A 15935-nucleotide genomic window follows, 5' to 3' on the forward strand; every position below is an offset into this window, starting at 1 on the left:
TCTTATCTTGTTTCATGTTAACGAGAAAATGACTAGTATTTTTTTTTTTCTGGTGTCGGCAAAGTAATCAACTGTATGAAAGATGAGCTCTTAAAAAAAAAAGAGAAAAACCAGCAACATACTTCTTTAGTTGTCATTCCAATCTTTTACCATAGAATAGTATACCGGTATTATATATATATATATATATATATATATATATATATATATATATATATATATATATACATGTATATATGAAGAGTTTGTTTGCAAAAACTGATAAGTCCATTTTTGAAGATTTTGAGTTATGGTCTCTATCATAAGGTACAAAATAATACCTGGTCACTACATATAAAGGTATAGTTTTGAAGTTATGGCCAAAAGAAGCACAAATTTTCTTTTTATTTTCTTTACTTTTCTTGACCTTTAATCGCAAATATCTCCATTTGGCAAATATGGACTTATCGGTTTTTGCGAACAAAGTCTTCATATATATATATATATATATATATATATACATATATATGTAGATCATCATGATTGTGTCATTCATTTTCATGTGCATGTTTGTGTAATGATTTTTGTACTTCATAACTCACTTTTCCTACAGCGCCTTGAGCATGTTAGTCATGTGGAATTGGCACATTAAATGTATACTGTATTATTATTAGCATTATTACCGATGAACTCGATATGGATGAAATGTTAATGTTTGATTTGATTTATGTCATAGTTCATGCTCTTTTTGGAAGTGTCATAGTTACAAAGGTGAGGGGATGTTTTAGGGAATATGCCTACCATTCACTCTCCTACTCAAACCTACTAGATCTACGTATGTAGAGTATAATGTAATCCACAAACGGCCCATAATAAACTCACCCACATACTGTACTCCCAGCTATGGAAAAACAAGAGTAGCATTTTTACTCTCCACAACATGTGTTTTATATTATGCATGGGGAAGAAATCAATGGCCGTTTTGCATCCTCTTAGAAAAAACAAACAAACAAACAAAAACAAAAACCACACACACACACACACACACACACACATACGATGTCAGTTTGGATTTCAAATTCATACATCTGCATTACACCATTAAATCTACGCTTTCAGAAATCTGGATAGCATTTTAACAGACAGTCGATTTCCAAGTGAACCACACAACTGTTGGGTAAAGTGATTACCAAAAGCCAACTGAGGTCGGTTTTATCTTAAGCAAGTTTTGTGGAATTGCACTAAATCTTTTCTTCGAAATTTAACTACCGAATGAAAACATTAGTTAACAGGATTTTTTTTTAACCAACTTATGTCGGTAAATGACAAACATCACTCGAAATACACGTCAAACAATGTACATACACTAATACAAACCACACGTCAAATTTAGCACTTGAGACACTAATTCAGGACAATTGTTCCAACATACAATCTCATTTGATGTGATCTAATATGGCAGTCTGTTGCAGAAATAAAGTACAGTGTATACATATACTGTTAACATTTGCGAAGGGAAGTAATATAGCACATTCACATGTAAAATGAAAATTCACAAGATCTGACACTGTATGAGCAACTTTGCAAATCTGAATGGATAGAGATGAGTTGTCAAAACAATACAGTAATGGTAGTATGGTACTGGATTTTATGAATGATTGAAGTACATGTATGATAATTAACACCAACGTAATTTGTATCTTGGACCAATTTTCTATAAGCATATTATTCTCATCTCCTACATCTGAAAAAAAGAAGAATTAATTCAGTACAAATTCCAAGCAGAATTGCATACTTTACAACATATAACAAATAAGTTGTTTACATTTCACTTTCAAACCTCATAAGGACCAATCTTTCTAAGTAATAAGAAACAAAAAGTATTTGTATTACATGTACATGGGTCTAGGGCAATCATCCCCTGGGCAATTACCCCGGACCCTTCCCCTGGTTCTAATCCTAATCCTGAACCTAATCCTAACCCAAACTCCTAACCCTTGACCTAATCCTAACCCTAATCTTTACTCTTACCTCACCACTAACCTGTATAGCCAGGGGGTAATTGCCCTCTGGGGCAATTGCTCGGATACGCATGTACAAAAATCTGTTTGACAGGAAAAATATAGGAGAGAATAGGATTGAGAGAAAAGAGCAGTACAGAGTTCATCAAATGAAGTGAGCAAGAAAGAGCGGATACATAAGGGTGGATGAGGCTTGAGACTTACAATGATATGGACATGTATTGAAGTTACAAACACAAACACAAGAAAATCAGGATAAACAAAGGAATACAACAACTAGAAATGTCGCTAAGGCGACTGGTATGCCTCCGCCATAATGCATGATTCTCCTAATAGTCGTTGTAACTTGTGTTGGAACAAGGTGCAAGCATGGTTAGCAAAAATACTGTTGACAGATATTTAGGCCAGGTGAGGTCATTTAGAACTAGTCTCCATGGCAATGTCACAGTTTGGTGCGATCGATACATCCCTTGTCAACTTGTACACATTATGTGTGGGCGTGGTGTGTAATAATGGAATTAGCAGCTTTTCACATATTCAATGCTTGTCTACATTATCATAAGTAAAACTAACTCCTTGAAAAGTGAATACATGTACATGTTTCAGAGAAGCATTAACCACTAATAGTATCAATATAAAGTTACCTTATCATTCATACATGGTACAGGTGTACAGTCAAAATACAACAATATCCAAATGGCAAATGGCTTGTGAAATAACATGGTCACTGTTATGAGGAGATCACAATTAATGGGTCAGTGCCTATTTCCCTATAACATTGTATGTACTTCTCAAGCAAATGCTGTTTTATTATGCAGACTTGTTATGGGAAGGGTGGAGATGATACATAAATGGTTGCATTATGGTTGACTCGGCAAATTTAGAAAATAAGGGATGGATGCCAAAGTTTCAAATCCTCCTTGTTTGTACAGGAGTCCCTTTTAAAATGGTCTCACCGCCATGCAATGTGGCCAGTAGTTGCGATTTAGAACGAAGATCAACTTGAAGACAAGATCAGCTGTACCCACAATGCCTTGAGGACTGTGCCCTGTGCTCCACAACTGCAGATACACGTACCTGAAGAGGGTATAATTTGCTTTCTCCAATAAGAAGAATGAAGGGCTGTGACTGCGGATGTTCTGTGTCGACCACATATGAGTAGTTAAAACAGTCCTTCCTGGAAGAACGAAAAAGGCAGGCATATATGGAAACAGTGTAAAAATTTTTAGAACATATTGATGTGCACTATTTTCTTATGCATTTATACACATGATGTTTCCAGTAATTTTGTATCATATATTTACTAGCAACTCCAGCAAACTAGGAGCAAGAGTGACCAAGATCAGAAGGTCATTCTTTAAAGCTGAAGATCTACTATGCACATGCAGGAGTGAATCAAACATGATATCTGGAAACAGGGGGCAAAATTGTTTCAGAAGGGAATGGGGAGGTAGTACAGGCCTGTAAGAAAGCTACAGATCACAACAGAACAATTCACACAATTCTGGCCTTCATGGTGCTATTTGTTTGTTTGTTTGTTTGTTTTTTTCCCATGTCTAGCTTAATTACAAACCAGAACTGTCTTTGCAAAGAAGTGTACCTCTAACTTTGTCTTAAGTCAATTTTTTTTGACCAAGCCCCCCCCCCCCCCCCAAAAAAAAAAAATAAAATAAAATAAAATATAATAAAAGTGACAGACAATTTTACATTCAAAGTTATATTTAACTTGCATTTTCATGTCCTCCGAAACTGATTAAATTGGTATGGGCCAATTACTAGACCTAGGCACCTATGGTACACTATAATATATACTATCAAAATGATTGATTGGTTCATGCTGCATGTTGTCAGACCTGTCAAATGTATGGGATGTTGCCATATACATTATAAAGAAAGAGAAGAATCTACATACATGTACACTTCCTTGAATGAAGGGGCAGGGTAAAGATTAAAAGATGTGCCTTCACAGAAATTTCACTCTTAAGTTAAGATCACTCTTTAGTTCTAGGTGACATACAAAATAATGTACCTGTGTTGTCATTAGAATCATCAGGTACACTACAATACATGTACCATCACTTCCAAAATAAAGTTGTTGTTTTTTCCTCCCACAGGAGTAGGTCAAGTTCTGAACAATGGTTATGGTATAAATGTACCTAGAATGTCAATCTTTTGAATAATGCACTTTCAGTAAATCCTGAAAGCTGAAACTCACAGCTTTCCAGTCAATGAGTGAGCTTGCATCAAAGCCTGGTCAGGGATGCAGCCTCCTTTGCATGGTCTTTCCGCATTCACTGAAAAGGAGGGAAGTAGATTCAATCACTGTTTACCTGAGGGTAAATAATATTCATACAAGTGAGGTGTTATACAAATGATGTGTTATACATGTACAATGCATTATAACGTTATTTCCTTACATGAATAGGGGGAACTTTTTACTCAGCACAAAGAAAATGTAATATAAACAGCTCTCTTTTAAAAAGCACCTTAGCCCTTCACTCCCATAACCAACACCACATGCAGGAATTGATTGCCTGAACTTTTGATATCTGATTTTTGCTCTTAAATTGCTCATTTTGCAGCACAGTGTAAGTATTACTAAAATGCTAAGTGCTTATATCAATGAAACTATTCATGAAAATATACATTTGGTATTGCTACCAACATGAATTAATGCACTGAATTACCTGCAGAACACAATACAGAGGGTCATCTTTCCTACTGAGGAACACAAAGGACTGGCACAGCCTCCCAGAAGAAGTAATGGCTGCTTCAACCCTTGATACAATATGTCAAGGGTCAGCAATTAACCAACCACTGCATCACTGGCATTTCAATTGTATGAATGAGGGTACCACCTATCGGCACCCTATGAATTTGCAGCTCGTTTATTCCAAAAGTATAAAACATATTCACCAAAGTTTTTCCTCAAATAACCTGTAAATACTGCAGTTTCAAATCTTGTGACCGTTCTGTTGATTCCAAATCTCTGTTGCAAAATTATGCAATTGTAGTGCGTGCGATGCATTTTCTTTGCGTGGCTGAAAAAGGGTACCTCACAATCTGCACCCCTTCCCTCCATAGGTAATACATGTGAATTTCATAGTCATGCATTGTTACTGAATACTGTGTGGATGTGTAATTGAAACGTGTTTAGTTTGTTTTGTTGGCTTGATTTTCGTTTCTTTGTTACTGTTTTCATAGCTATAAAATGGCACTTAATCCCACGCGTACCTTTTTGTTCTATACGCAAACAGCCATGATACGCAGGGTGTCGATGTACCCTGCCGATAGCTGGTACCCTTACCATACATTGAAGAAACCGTCCAAGTCTATTGATTGTGGGAAATGTGGGCATCTTTGGAAAGGCAAGACAAGATAATGCACACGTATGCTTACCAGCTACAGTACAGTTACAGTTAAAGTGATTTTAAAACATTACCCTTAACTTGGTCAGACTCAGCCCGAGACTCATGAGAGGATTTGATTCACTTTCTAACAAGACAAATCAGTCCTACTCCTACTTCACTGCCTGTCTGATGATGCGAGACTGAACGCAAGTAAATTCAAGTAGATTGTCTTTGTCATGCCAATGCCAATGGACAAATTTGTGGTTATGTGTATGCATTTATACCAGTGCGGTGGCAGTATGGCAGCACAAAAACACCTACGTAGTACGTGACCTAGATCTAGGCCTGTATAAAGGCAGAGTCAATACCCAGAACATACCTAAAGGGCCTAGACACTAATGCACGTTAGGTCTAGAAACTTTAGACTAGAGTCTAGAACTATGTCTAAAAAACGTTAACAATAAAACAGTATCAGGCCTAGAGGCTAGATGTTTCTGTTGTTTTTATTTGAGTTTATTTGCCGTTTATTGACCATTTTTTCCTCGTATTAGCTCTAATTAATGCCAAATTTTTACTTATGAATTACTTTCTAATTCAAAAAAAAAAAAACTCCCTCTTGGGAGTCTTGGCTCTACTAGGCAGGGCCTACATTATTCTAATTTTATTAGAAATAATTCAAAAATACTCTATGATATCAAATATATCTCACGTTAGAGTGTCTAGTCTACTAACAGTTAAGAAACATATTGTAACGTTGAATATGTTGCATACGCCTGCCTACGTAACTTTTTTTCTTTTTTTAATGAGGATATTGTTAGGGCCAGGCCCTACCGCCTGCCTACCGGTATACAATCCACCATATTGTGGTCCATTTATCATATGAGAAGCCCTTCCCATCTATGGACTCCATACATTACTGGTCATTAGTAGGTGTGGGACTAGTCAGATAGTACGAGTGCTCCTACTGGACCTAGTAGTTCTAGATCTACTCTAGACTTCAAGGCTTCAGTACCACGTTGGCAGAATACTACTAGTATATCAGACATAGATAGGCGTATATGGGACTGTGATAGACTGCTTTCTTTCGCTGGCGAGTCTGCGTCTATGGCAAAATACGTGGAAAGTTACAATCTGCAATGTAGCCTCTGCAAGAGAGTGACCGCTGTCAAGGGTCGAAACAAATGGCAAAACCTTGAGAAAACCAAATGAGCAACTTACCATTTAGCCCGATTTCATCACCAATGGTCTCCAATTCGATATTTTCCTCAGGAGTGTTTTTGTGAACATAATTGAGTTTATTGTACAAAAGTTGTCTTTTCTGGACGTCTTCGTTCCGCTCTTCGACCGACGTGTTGCACCTTCGCGAGACTCTTTTTCAAGCTAAAGTTTAGACCCCACCCACATAATGACGTCACGAACTGTACTCTATTATGATTGGTCAATAGCAACCTCGCCGCAGCGGCAGACTAGAAAAATCGCTCTGGGGAGCGATTCGAGAAAACCGCTTGCGGTTGCCGCTCTGAAAAGTCACCGCTACCGCTCCAGTGTGAACGGTTGTACATGAACAACACGCGAGGGATTTTTGCGGCACGCCGCTGCCGCTGCCGCTGCCGCAAAACCGCTCCAGTGTGAACGGCCCTTTAACCTGTTCAAAGCCCCATCTCAACCGAAACTATCCATCCCTTTAACATTTTATATACCCCTTTCAGACATTTCATCTAGAGGGGCCCAATCAGGGACGGTCATATTTTCAAACTTAAAAATCAATAGCCTATAGGCCTATGATTTGGCTCCAGAAAAGTTTCAGCTCTGATCTTCACTTTGCCATTCCAGCATAATCCTTCTTGGGTTTGTGCTGTTGACTGTATAAATCACCTCTTTCAGGTTGATCATTTTCTGGTAATGAATGGAAAGGACAGTGCAAGATTTGAACAATGTCACTTTAAACATGATAATACGAAGAAAATAATTGTCCATTGAGCAGCGCCGTCAATGATATGAAAAACTCAGAATGGCTATCAGCAGTGCAGATTAGCTGTAAAAGCCTATAGATGGCTAGCCAGTAAAGTCATATAACACTGACAATGTGAAATGGAAAAAAAAAGAGAAAAAAAAAGAAAAGAAAAAGATGAGTAACGAATTGATGACTTCGCCCAGCATGTGGAGAATGATTCCAGACCAGAATGCAAATGATTTCATTTTAACCATTTTTTAACTACCAAACAGAGTTTGATGACTCAATTTGTCAATTATGGGCCTACCACAGGCATGATAAATACAAACTTTCTTTGGTCTGTAAAAGTAGGTCTAATGATAATGTGACATTCCACCCACGAATATCCTTCAGGTTGATCTATGTTTTTATTTGATATCTATACCTTCAAGAAATTTTCTTTCCTCTATCAAAAAAAAAAAGTCCTTTCAGTAAGAACTTCATCAACGTACTTGAGTATTAGTATCATTTTGCCACTGCTGCTATAATTCCATGGAAAATAAAGACAATTCAACAAAAGCTCACCTTTTATAAAACGTACGACTTCCTTCCACTTGTCTCTGACATGTTGAGGGTGACATTATTTCCCTCCCTTCAGAAAGAGGTAAACCAAGTGCTCCTTCCAAATGAAAATATGATTATATTTTGAATCCTTTTTATATTTTCTTTACATTATTATTCAAATGTGACATTACAGAACATGGCAGTCTTCTTGTCCATTCATAACTTTTTACCCAACGGATGGTCTAATTTCCCTCAGTCTTGGTGTTTTAGTAAAATTTCTGCATTTTTACTTCGCAATCCACAAATATTTGTTACCCTTTTAATCCAAATTGAGTTCATTCGGACTTGGCGATTGCGCAGGAGCTCGATATTATAATTATGTACATGTATAAATTAATACGTGCACTCAGTATCACTGTCATGGTACTAGCCAAGCGTACTGTATTCACAGCACGTTCTTCCGTCCCCCCCCCCCCCCCCCCCATTATATTTTTGCTCATTCATATTCAGTAGCCGCCTAGCCCGTTACTGGCTAGCCATTTTATGGACATACATCTTGTGCTAAGATCAACCAAAACCGAAAACCCACCATGAGTACGATTCTACGGAGATCACTGACTGCTTTTTGCCGTAAGAACGATACTATTTTTGGCGTGCCCTATTATTTATATACGTTTTTGTCGTACGTATGATTTTAAAAATATAATGATTTTATAATTTCATCTTGAGAGGGACAAATTAACTATAAATGACTGTGCAGCTCACTGCCATTCTCAGTGATTGTCACACTTACGCGCTCCACGCTAGTCCCATACGCTCACATTTCTGTGGTAACTAGACATGAAAGTATCAGAGTATCTAGAGTAACTAGACCCAGTTCTAGGTCCTAAACAGTTTCAGCTAGCAGGGCGGTTGTCTACTTGTAATGTATCTTTCCTGGGCCATAACTGTCCTTTTTTTAACTACTCTAGCTCTAGTACTAGTACCTTGCGGGGTCTATATGCGCCATAGGCATGCATAGTATAGGCCTTAAGTTAACTTAATATTTATAATAAATTTAAATAAGAATCTAAAACGTGGGTCTACATGCTACAACTGTGTTAACTGTATAGTGTATGGGTAGCTAGGCATTGCCTAACTGCACGTTGGGGCTGCGCACTGTAGCATTCAGGATCATGACAGAGGTAGTATGGCGGATGAATATCAACTTAAAATCGAAAAAGTTCTTCAATTTGAAGACTTAAAGGTGAAGTTGAAGTGTTGACAACAGGTAACGTGCAACGTTTGGTTCTGCCAATTCTACAAGTATAGTCCCTTTTTGCTTCTGTTCGAATTGATGACTTAATGTGACTCGGTCGAGAGGAACCTGGGAGAACGACATCTTATCAAGTCAATGGATTTGAAATTTGTGCGCATGCGCTGGCCGTCAATTCAGTGTAGCTCTCACATGTTCCTCTCGACCGAGTCACACGGTGTTGAATGTTGTCTGCTGAACCGAGCTCCGCCATTTGTGTTAGCGATTTACCGGTACATGCTTTTTCACCATTGACTAACACTAGCCCCTAGGGATTATCATTTTCGTCATTTCAAGTTCGGTGCTGGTGTTAGCGTTGCTGTGCGAAACCCACATTCACGTCCATAAGTAGGTAGACCTCTCTTCGTTTTACGTGCAAAGTCTATGCTAATGCAGTGCTCGCCCATGTAAACGTAAATGAACACTCAAGACATGACTACATAAATCTGAGCCTTGGAGCAAAATAAAAATAGTTGTATTTTGGGGAATGGATGAAATTTGTGGCATTTTAATCCGTCTTCCTCACTATGTGTCTAAAACTAAGCAGGTTTGGCTACATCTTGAATATTTGACTGTAATCACGCGCCATCACTTCTTTCGTCGCGCAATTCCCGCGGAGCTCGCTGTGCTGTGATTACAACACCTACACTGTAGTGCTGGTGATCGATAATTTTGATCGGTATCGCCTCGTTAATCTGACCGTCGGTGTTGGAGCTCGATTTAACGCTGTTATTTGGGAGCTAGCACTAGCACTGAACTTGAAATCACCCACTGTATGCCATCGGATTATCCTCAATCCTCTCCACTGTCAATTTACTTTAAATCATATGTTTGTTTGTAATGAGGTATCCAAGCAATTCAAGATCATTTTGTTTTTATTTTTGTTTCTTTCTTTTAACTTCTATAGACCTCTCGAGGAAGAAGCCAGATATTCTTCACATGTGCAGAACATTTGTATGCCAGAATGTTTATTCAAGCTTTCCACATCCAGTTGCATGCAGTAAACTTTATCCAATGTCCAGCTTGCTGCCAGATAATTCAAGGTGAGAATTGTACAATCGACTGTTTGACCCCATGAACAACAGTGACAGCAATGATACAAATTATACAACTTGGTAACAATGTGGAGTAAATATATCTTTCTTTTTTTTTTGTTTTTTTTTGAGTGTTGTTTTTTTTTAGTACTGGTATGATGTGTTACTATGTTTACGTGTAGCAGTTGTTATTGCAGTATGCATGCCATTTCTAGGGTTACCTTCAATATAGAGGGTTCAATTATCATTTATTTTCAGTTGATGAATGTACTGTACAAGTATGATCTCCTGGTAACAGGCAAATTTAGCACAAGCAAACTGAAGGAGTTAAAAAAAAGATGAAAAATTGTATGTTTGCTCTTTGAAGTTGTGCTGAATCATGAAGGCAAAGAATATGAATGGCTCTTCATTATGGATGCAAGTATTTTAGAAGACCAAGTTCCATAATTGTGTACTTCACCAGATCATAGAAAGAAGTGTAAATGCTTTGAAGAGTCTTAAATGGTTGCATGCTTTGAGTCCATAAGTCCACATAGTACATGTAGCCAGTTAGTACCTAGTCATTCTTGATCACTCTAGAAGCAAGTGTTGACCCTGGGGGACATAATTTGTATTTGATGATGCCATTTCCCATGGTAGCTACAGTAGATATCATGTTCAATTCATAGTGATCTTTTTTATATACATGTATATATATGGGATACATGTATGTGTGTCTCTTGTTTGTTTGTTTGTTTGTTTGTTGGGCTTCAGTACAGTATATTTATGGGAATCAATTTCTTCATAATAGCAATGCTAACATCAAGAATGCACTGTTGATGTTGAATGTTCCTGCAGGCAACCTCACAGGCTCTGTTCATCTTTGGTACCAAGTCTTCATCCTCCTAATTCATCAGGTGGGTAAGCAAGCATGTGTGGACTGGTGTATGATGCAGGATGTAGAAAGAGAGAACTGGAATTTTGTGACGTGTGAGCTCAAGTCTTTTCATCTCTTATAAACCCTTACAGAGGTCTCAAACCAAATGTGTGTTGGAGTTCTTCGCAATCAGGAAGGATGTGCCCACCATGTTTGTATAATTTTCAGATTTAACCTTTCAGACAAATAAATCAGGAAGTGTATGACTTATGCTTTATGTCCATGTTTCATCAAGTCATGTAATGTGATAATTAAAACAGACAAGAACAGTAAGCTTCACTCTAAAGTTTACATTTTGTTTAATGAAGTTTACTCTACATATTAGCATCATGCCAGAGTAATCTTATGCTCCAAAGATTCTCAGTATCACTGGTGCAAAGTGTGAATTAACACTTGATAAAAAAGGATACCCCACTTTACTAACATGCTTTAACCAAGGTACTTGTGCTCCTTGTAAACTTTTATTGCTCGCACTTGAGGACTGGCTTCTGGGGGAATTGCAAGTGCTAAGTCTTGAGGTTACAGACACACATATGCAACATTCAGTTGTGTAAACTCCAAATAAATTGAAAAATATATGACTTCCAAGGAGAACACAAATGAATAAATTTGATGTGTAACCCTTTGCAGATGTATGCAAGCATATAAATTACAATTGTCATACAACAGTGAATGACATGAATTATGCTTTGTAAATTGATTTTAAAGAGACATTATTCAGATAAAAGAAATGTTATCATGCTGCTAGCTGTTGGAATAAAAAAAAAAAAGCTGTACAATGTATGTAGAATACTGGAACACAATCAGTATGGTTGCATGAGCAGAAAAGAAAGAATGAAATAAGACAAATCTCTTAAAGTACTTCATGCACTGAACACCCTATCCAGACATCTTTTAAAAGTCAGTGTTGAATGTGGATAGTCCAGTGAAATATTTGTTTGAATTTATGTAACAGCTAGAACGAGGGCATTTAATGTTTGCTTAATTCCTGAGATATGACAAAAAGTATTAAAGGCAATGCTGAACACATAATATCTATCAACATAGTGCAGTTGAAGAGTGTGCTGTCTTTTCAAATTCTCTAAACTGCTTTCTTGACCCTTTCACTCTCCATAACTCTGGCAGATTTCAAAACAGACAATAAAGTCCTGTTAGAGTTTGGAAATTGTAATCTTTCAGTATTCCATTCTTCTTCTTTGCAATCACAGATGTTGTAGATGCTGTCAGTGGTGAAATCGCCCAGGGCCACACACGCCTTTTCGCTGTTGTCCATCTGTCTGGTTTGCAGCACAAAGTCACCGTCGGTGATCTGATACTTGTTCAGAATCATTTGCCCCCTGATGTCGGAGAGAGGATACGACTTGAAAAGGTGTGGATATTGACCCAATTTTGATGTCATCTGTTGATTTCGTTAAGATTGTCATCATAGCGTCATGGATTTGTCACTTAAACTGTGGAACACTTTTGAGTCTTGGCTTAAATTGTAAAATGAGATGAATATGGGGAGAGTAGCCACACTACAGGAAGGTGATATGGTATTTATTCTAGGTGTTTTGTATACACGTTAGACTGAAATTTGCTGTCCCACAAACAGGATAAGAATCATTTCCAGTTTCTCTTTTACATGAATGTTGCCTTGTTGACTAAAATTTGCTTGTTGATTGCTTGTCTTTTTTGTGCTGTAAGTAATTTAATGCAGCATTATGACTATGAGTAGGTTTGTCTTAAAGTACTGACAAAAATCTCTCAGTTGCTGTGGTTATACAGGTAAGGCTTTCTGTTGCAGCAACCTGTTATGGTAGAATCAAAGGATTGAATGCTGGCAACACTTGACATTTGATAGGACTGAGTTTGGGGACCTCTAAATCATGGTCATTAATTGCACTGGTGATCAATCTATTCTTTGCATGAAGTATGGGAACATAGACTCACTGATCAGGGGTGTATATGTATGAACTACTTGATGTCAGCTTTCTGTTTTTAAGTTATTATGATGGATCTGTTATACTCTTCCTCTGCATCATAAATTTGCTGTGATCAGTCATGAAAAATGCCGAGGCTTGTCTTCCATGTAAAGATTGAGGCTTTTTGACTGCTACCCTCTTCATGCTTTTCCTGACAACAGAGCTTGATTTTGTCTACGGCGTTAACATTTATAGCAAATCACTGAGTTTAGTGTAAATGATTCCATTATTCACATATTAAAAACAAGGACCAATCATAGGGTAACACCATTCCTCAAAGAGTTAAATATTATATCTTGTGCAGAATTGTAAATGTCTCTACTGCTTCCAAGTGATGTTTTGTATGGTCACTACTGATTGAAGATTGTAATTTCTGTCCAAAGCAAGGACAAGGACTTCGCATTCAAGTAGTAGTGTCCATTGTATATATTTTTTTTTCTCACATAAACATTAGAATATGCATACTTCAGGATTTGGCTTGACAAATACAGTTAGTAGTACTTGCAACCCCAACTATTTTGTACTCATTGTAATTCATTATGTGTCTCTTTGTTCTATGCATACTTATCATTTTATAGGTTCTTCTGGTTGGTGGAGATAACTTCACATTGATTGGAAAGCCACTCCTCAGGTAAACTGTCTGAAGAAATAAAGAGCAGTTTTTCTTCATTATCATTTCATGTAACAATGATAATACCCCGTAAAGAGTTTATTAATGGCAGTAAATAAAATAATGCTGATTATCATTATCACCATCATATCACTCATACTTTGACTCTGTGTTATATGACAGTGCAGACAAGTGAAAGCCTGTAACTGATTACTGAAGGTAGTAGAATGCAGAGGTAACGCAGGGTAGTGGGGTAGTGATATTGCAAATTATGATATTACTTTAAATGACTATCAAAAGTGATATTGCAGTATATGATATTGCTTTTAATTAGCATGCTTCATATTCAGTTGCAGTAAAATGCCATGAATTTCCTGATTTCGAAGTATGGCATGTGAACTGTATTGGTCAAATTTTGAAATACATTGTAGTAGGTCTGAAAATTGTAGATATTTGGAGGTTTTGTCATCACCTAATATCACATGTCTTTAGAAACAACCAAACAGCATTTGAATTTTATATGTCATCTTATCTTCAGTCTGGATGCAGTTAGAGTGGAAGCCACAATAATTGAGAAGACCATTAGTGAGAAAAAGGTCGTCTTCAAATTCAGAAGAAGGAAACGTGCTGCAAAGTACAAAGGTGAGACAGTGTGACAAACTTACGATGATCATCAATACCGTGGGAAGATTTGTGCTTCCGCCCTGAAAGGTGCTGGGAACATTATGTTTTCTGGTTTTCTGTGTGTGCATTTGTCCATTTCATTATTGTCATCTAAGAGAAACTGCATGATGAATTTGCTAGGTACATGTACCTGGTCCAGATGTGCTACATGAGGCGTAGATCAGATGCTTCATTTTTTTTTTATTTTTTAGAATCTCTCAAGGTATAGGACAAAGGTCAGGGAACTTTGGTTAAAATTAACATTTTCAGCTATTCCTTCATCTACAACATGTCCAGTGGTGATATGATTTTTGTTAGATATGTAAAAATGAATAAACAATTATCAGAATCCAAAGAAATGAATGTCCCTTCTGCTGCACCTTCCTGAAAAGGTTACCTTTCTGTTTTTCCTTTCTTTTTTCTGTTTACAGAAAAGTACACAGATCTGACTGTTCTGCGAATAAACAGCATTGAAGTTTCACCAAAGCTGACATGATGACTGGGCCTTCTTGTTCCAGTTGAGAGAGAGACATTTCAAATCAGACAGAGTTTGCAGCGGTTCTGGACATTTCACGCAATGCTACTGTGATAAGCAGCATATTAAGTAACTGTGCCTCAGCTGTGCGTGTTCTGGAACTCAAGGGACACTCAACTGTTTTTGAAGTGGAAAAGAAAAAATGGAACACCATCAAGAAACGCTAACGTCCTAGTCACTGATACAGATAACAGATGCACTGCTAATCCATGGGAGAGCTTGGAAGGGATCAGAATGTTGAAGATGTTGCCATGGTACACATGAATAACACGTGCATGTATATTCTCATATTGGAGCGACCATAATCATTATACTGACTTTACCCATCTGTGGACGATTTTCAGGCTGTCAGGCAGAGATGTGTGTTAATCATGAGCACTCTGAAGTCCATACATTTGCATATTTGCAATGCAAATATAATGCAATCTTCAGCTACTCTTGGCAGAACAGCATTCAGATTCTGAATATTAGTCACCTGCAATGATAGGGCTGAAAAGATCAATTGTCAAAAGCCACCAAAATTCATCTTAAAAGTAATATTCCAACCAAAAATACAATATCCAGCCATAAATTCCATTCATCAAGTGTATTTTGTTGTGTGACTAGGTGTGAAGCCATGCTTCCCAACCATTTTAATTCTGAGACCCACTTTGGCCCCTAAAAAGATTTTTGAGGCCCAGTTAAATCAAATACAAATTAATTGTATGTATATATATATATTTTAAGACATTGTGGCCCACAGGTTGAGAAGCATGAGTGTAAAGCATCGAAAGTAATTGGATATGCACATCATAAACTTTAAAAAAAAAAAAAAATTCTCTATTCAAAATGATGTTAAGGTCAATCATCTGTCAGAGGTCAAGAAATTTTTCATGGCAATATGAAAGGTCAGTTGCATGCACATGTATGGCACACACTGTTTAGTGATTGTGATAGAAGTGGAGGCATTTCATTTAACTAAGAAGCAGTGGAATTTATTTCAACTGCAAATTTTTGGTGTGGAAATACACATACTCACAAAAGGATTTGAGAGAGAACAGAAGACATACACGTAGTAGTTTTTATATTTCAG

At 37.2% G+C, this 15935-nt stretch overlaps 1 protein-coding gene across 1 annotated transcript; it reads left to right on the plus strand.

The window, feature by feature from the left end:
* The first annotated feature begins 10455 nt into the window (after positions 1-10455).
* LOC139715978 (large ribosomal subunit protein bL21m-like) lies at positions 10456-15233 on the plus strand. Its single transcript, XM_071627530.1, has 6 exons — positions 10456-10466; positions 11013-11071; positions 12300-12460; positions 13634-13686; positions 14204-14307; positions 14760-15233. The coding sequence occupies exons 1-6, from the start codon at positions 10456-10458 to the stop codon at positions 14822-14824; spliced, it is 453 nt and encodes a 150-aa protein (XP_071483631.1). The 3' UTR covers positions 14825-15233.
* The last annotated feature ends 702 nt before the right edge of the window (positions 15234-15935 follow it).

Source organism: Diadema antillarum, unplaced genomic scaffold (genome assembly GCF_040938485.1).
Source record: "Diadema antillarum isolate AM-2024a unplaced genomic scaffold, OU_Dant_1.0 scf00000059, whole genome shotgun sequence".
In the NCBI taxonomy this organism is placed as follows: domain Eukaryota; kingdom Metazoa; phylum Echinodermata; class Echinoidea; order Diadematoida; family Diadematidae; genus Diadema; species Diadema antillarum.

What these genes read in the sequence shown, in the direction of transcription:
- LOC139715978 (XM_071627530.1), top strand. An exon ending in TCATCCTCCTAATTCATCAG is followed by an intron (nt 11,072 to 12,299) that starts GTGGGTAAGCAA and finishes TTGCAATCACAG; the next exon opens with ATGTTGTAGATGCTGTCAGT. An exon ending in ACGTGCTGCAAAGTACAAAG is followed by an intron (nt 14,308 to 14,759) that starts GTGAGACAGTGT and finishes TTCTGTTTACAG; the next exon opens with AAAAGTACACAGATCTGACT.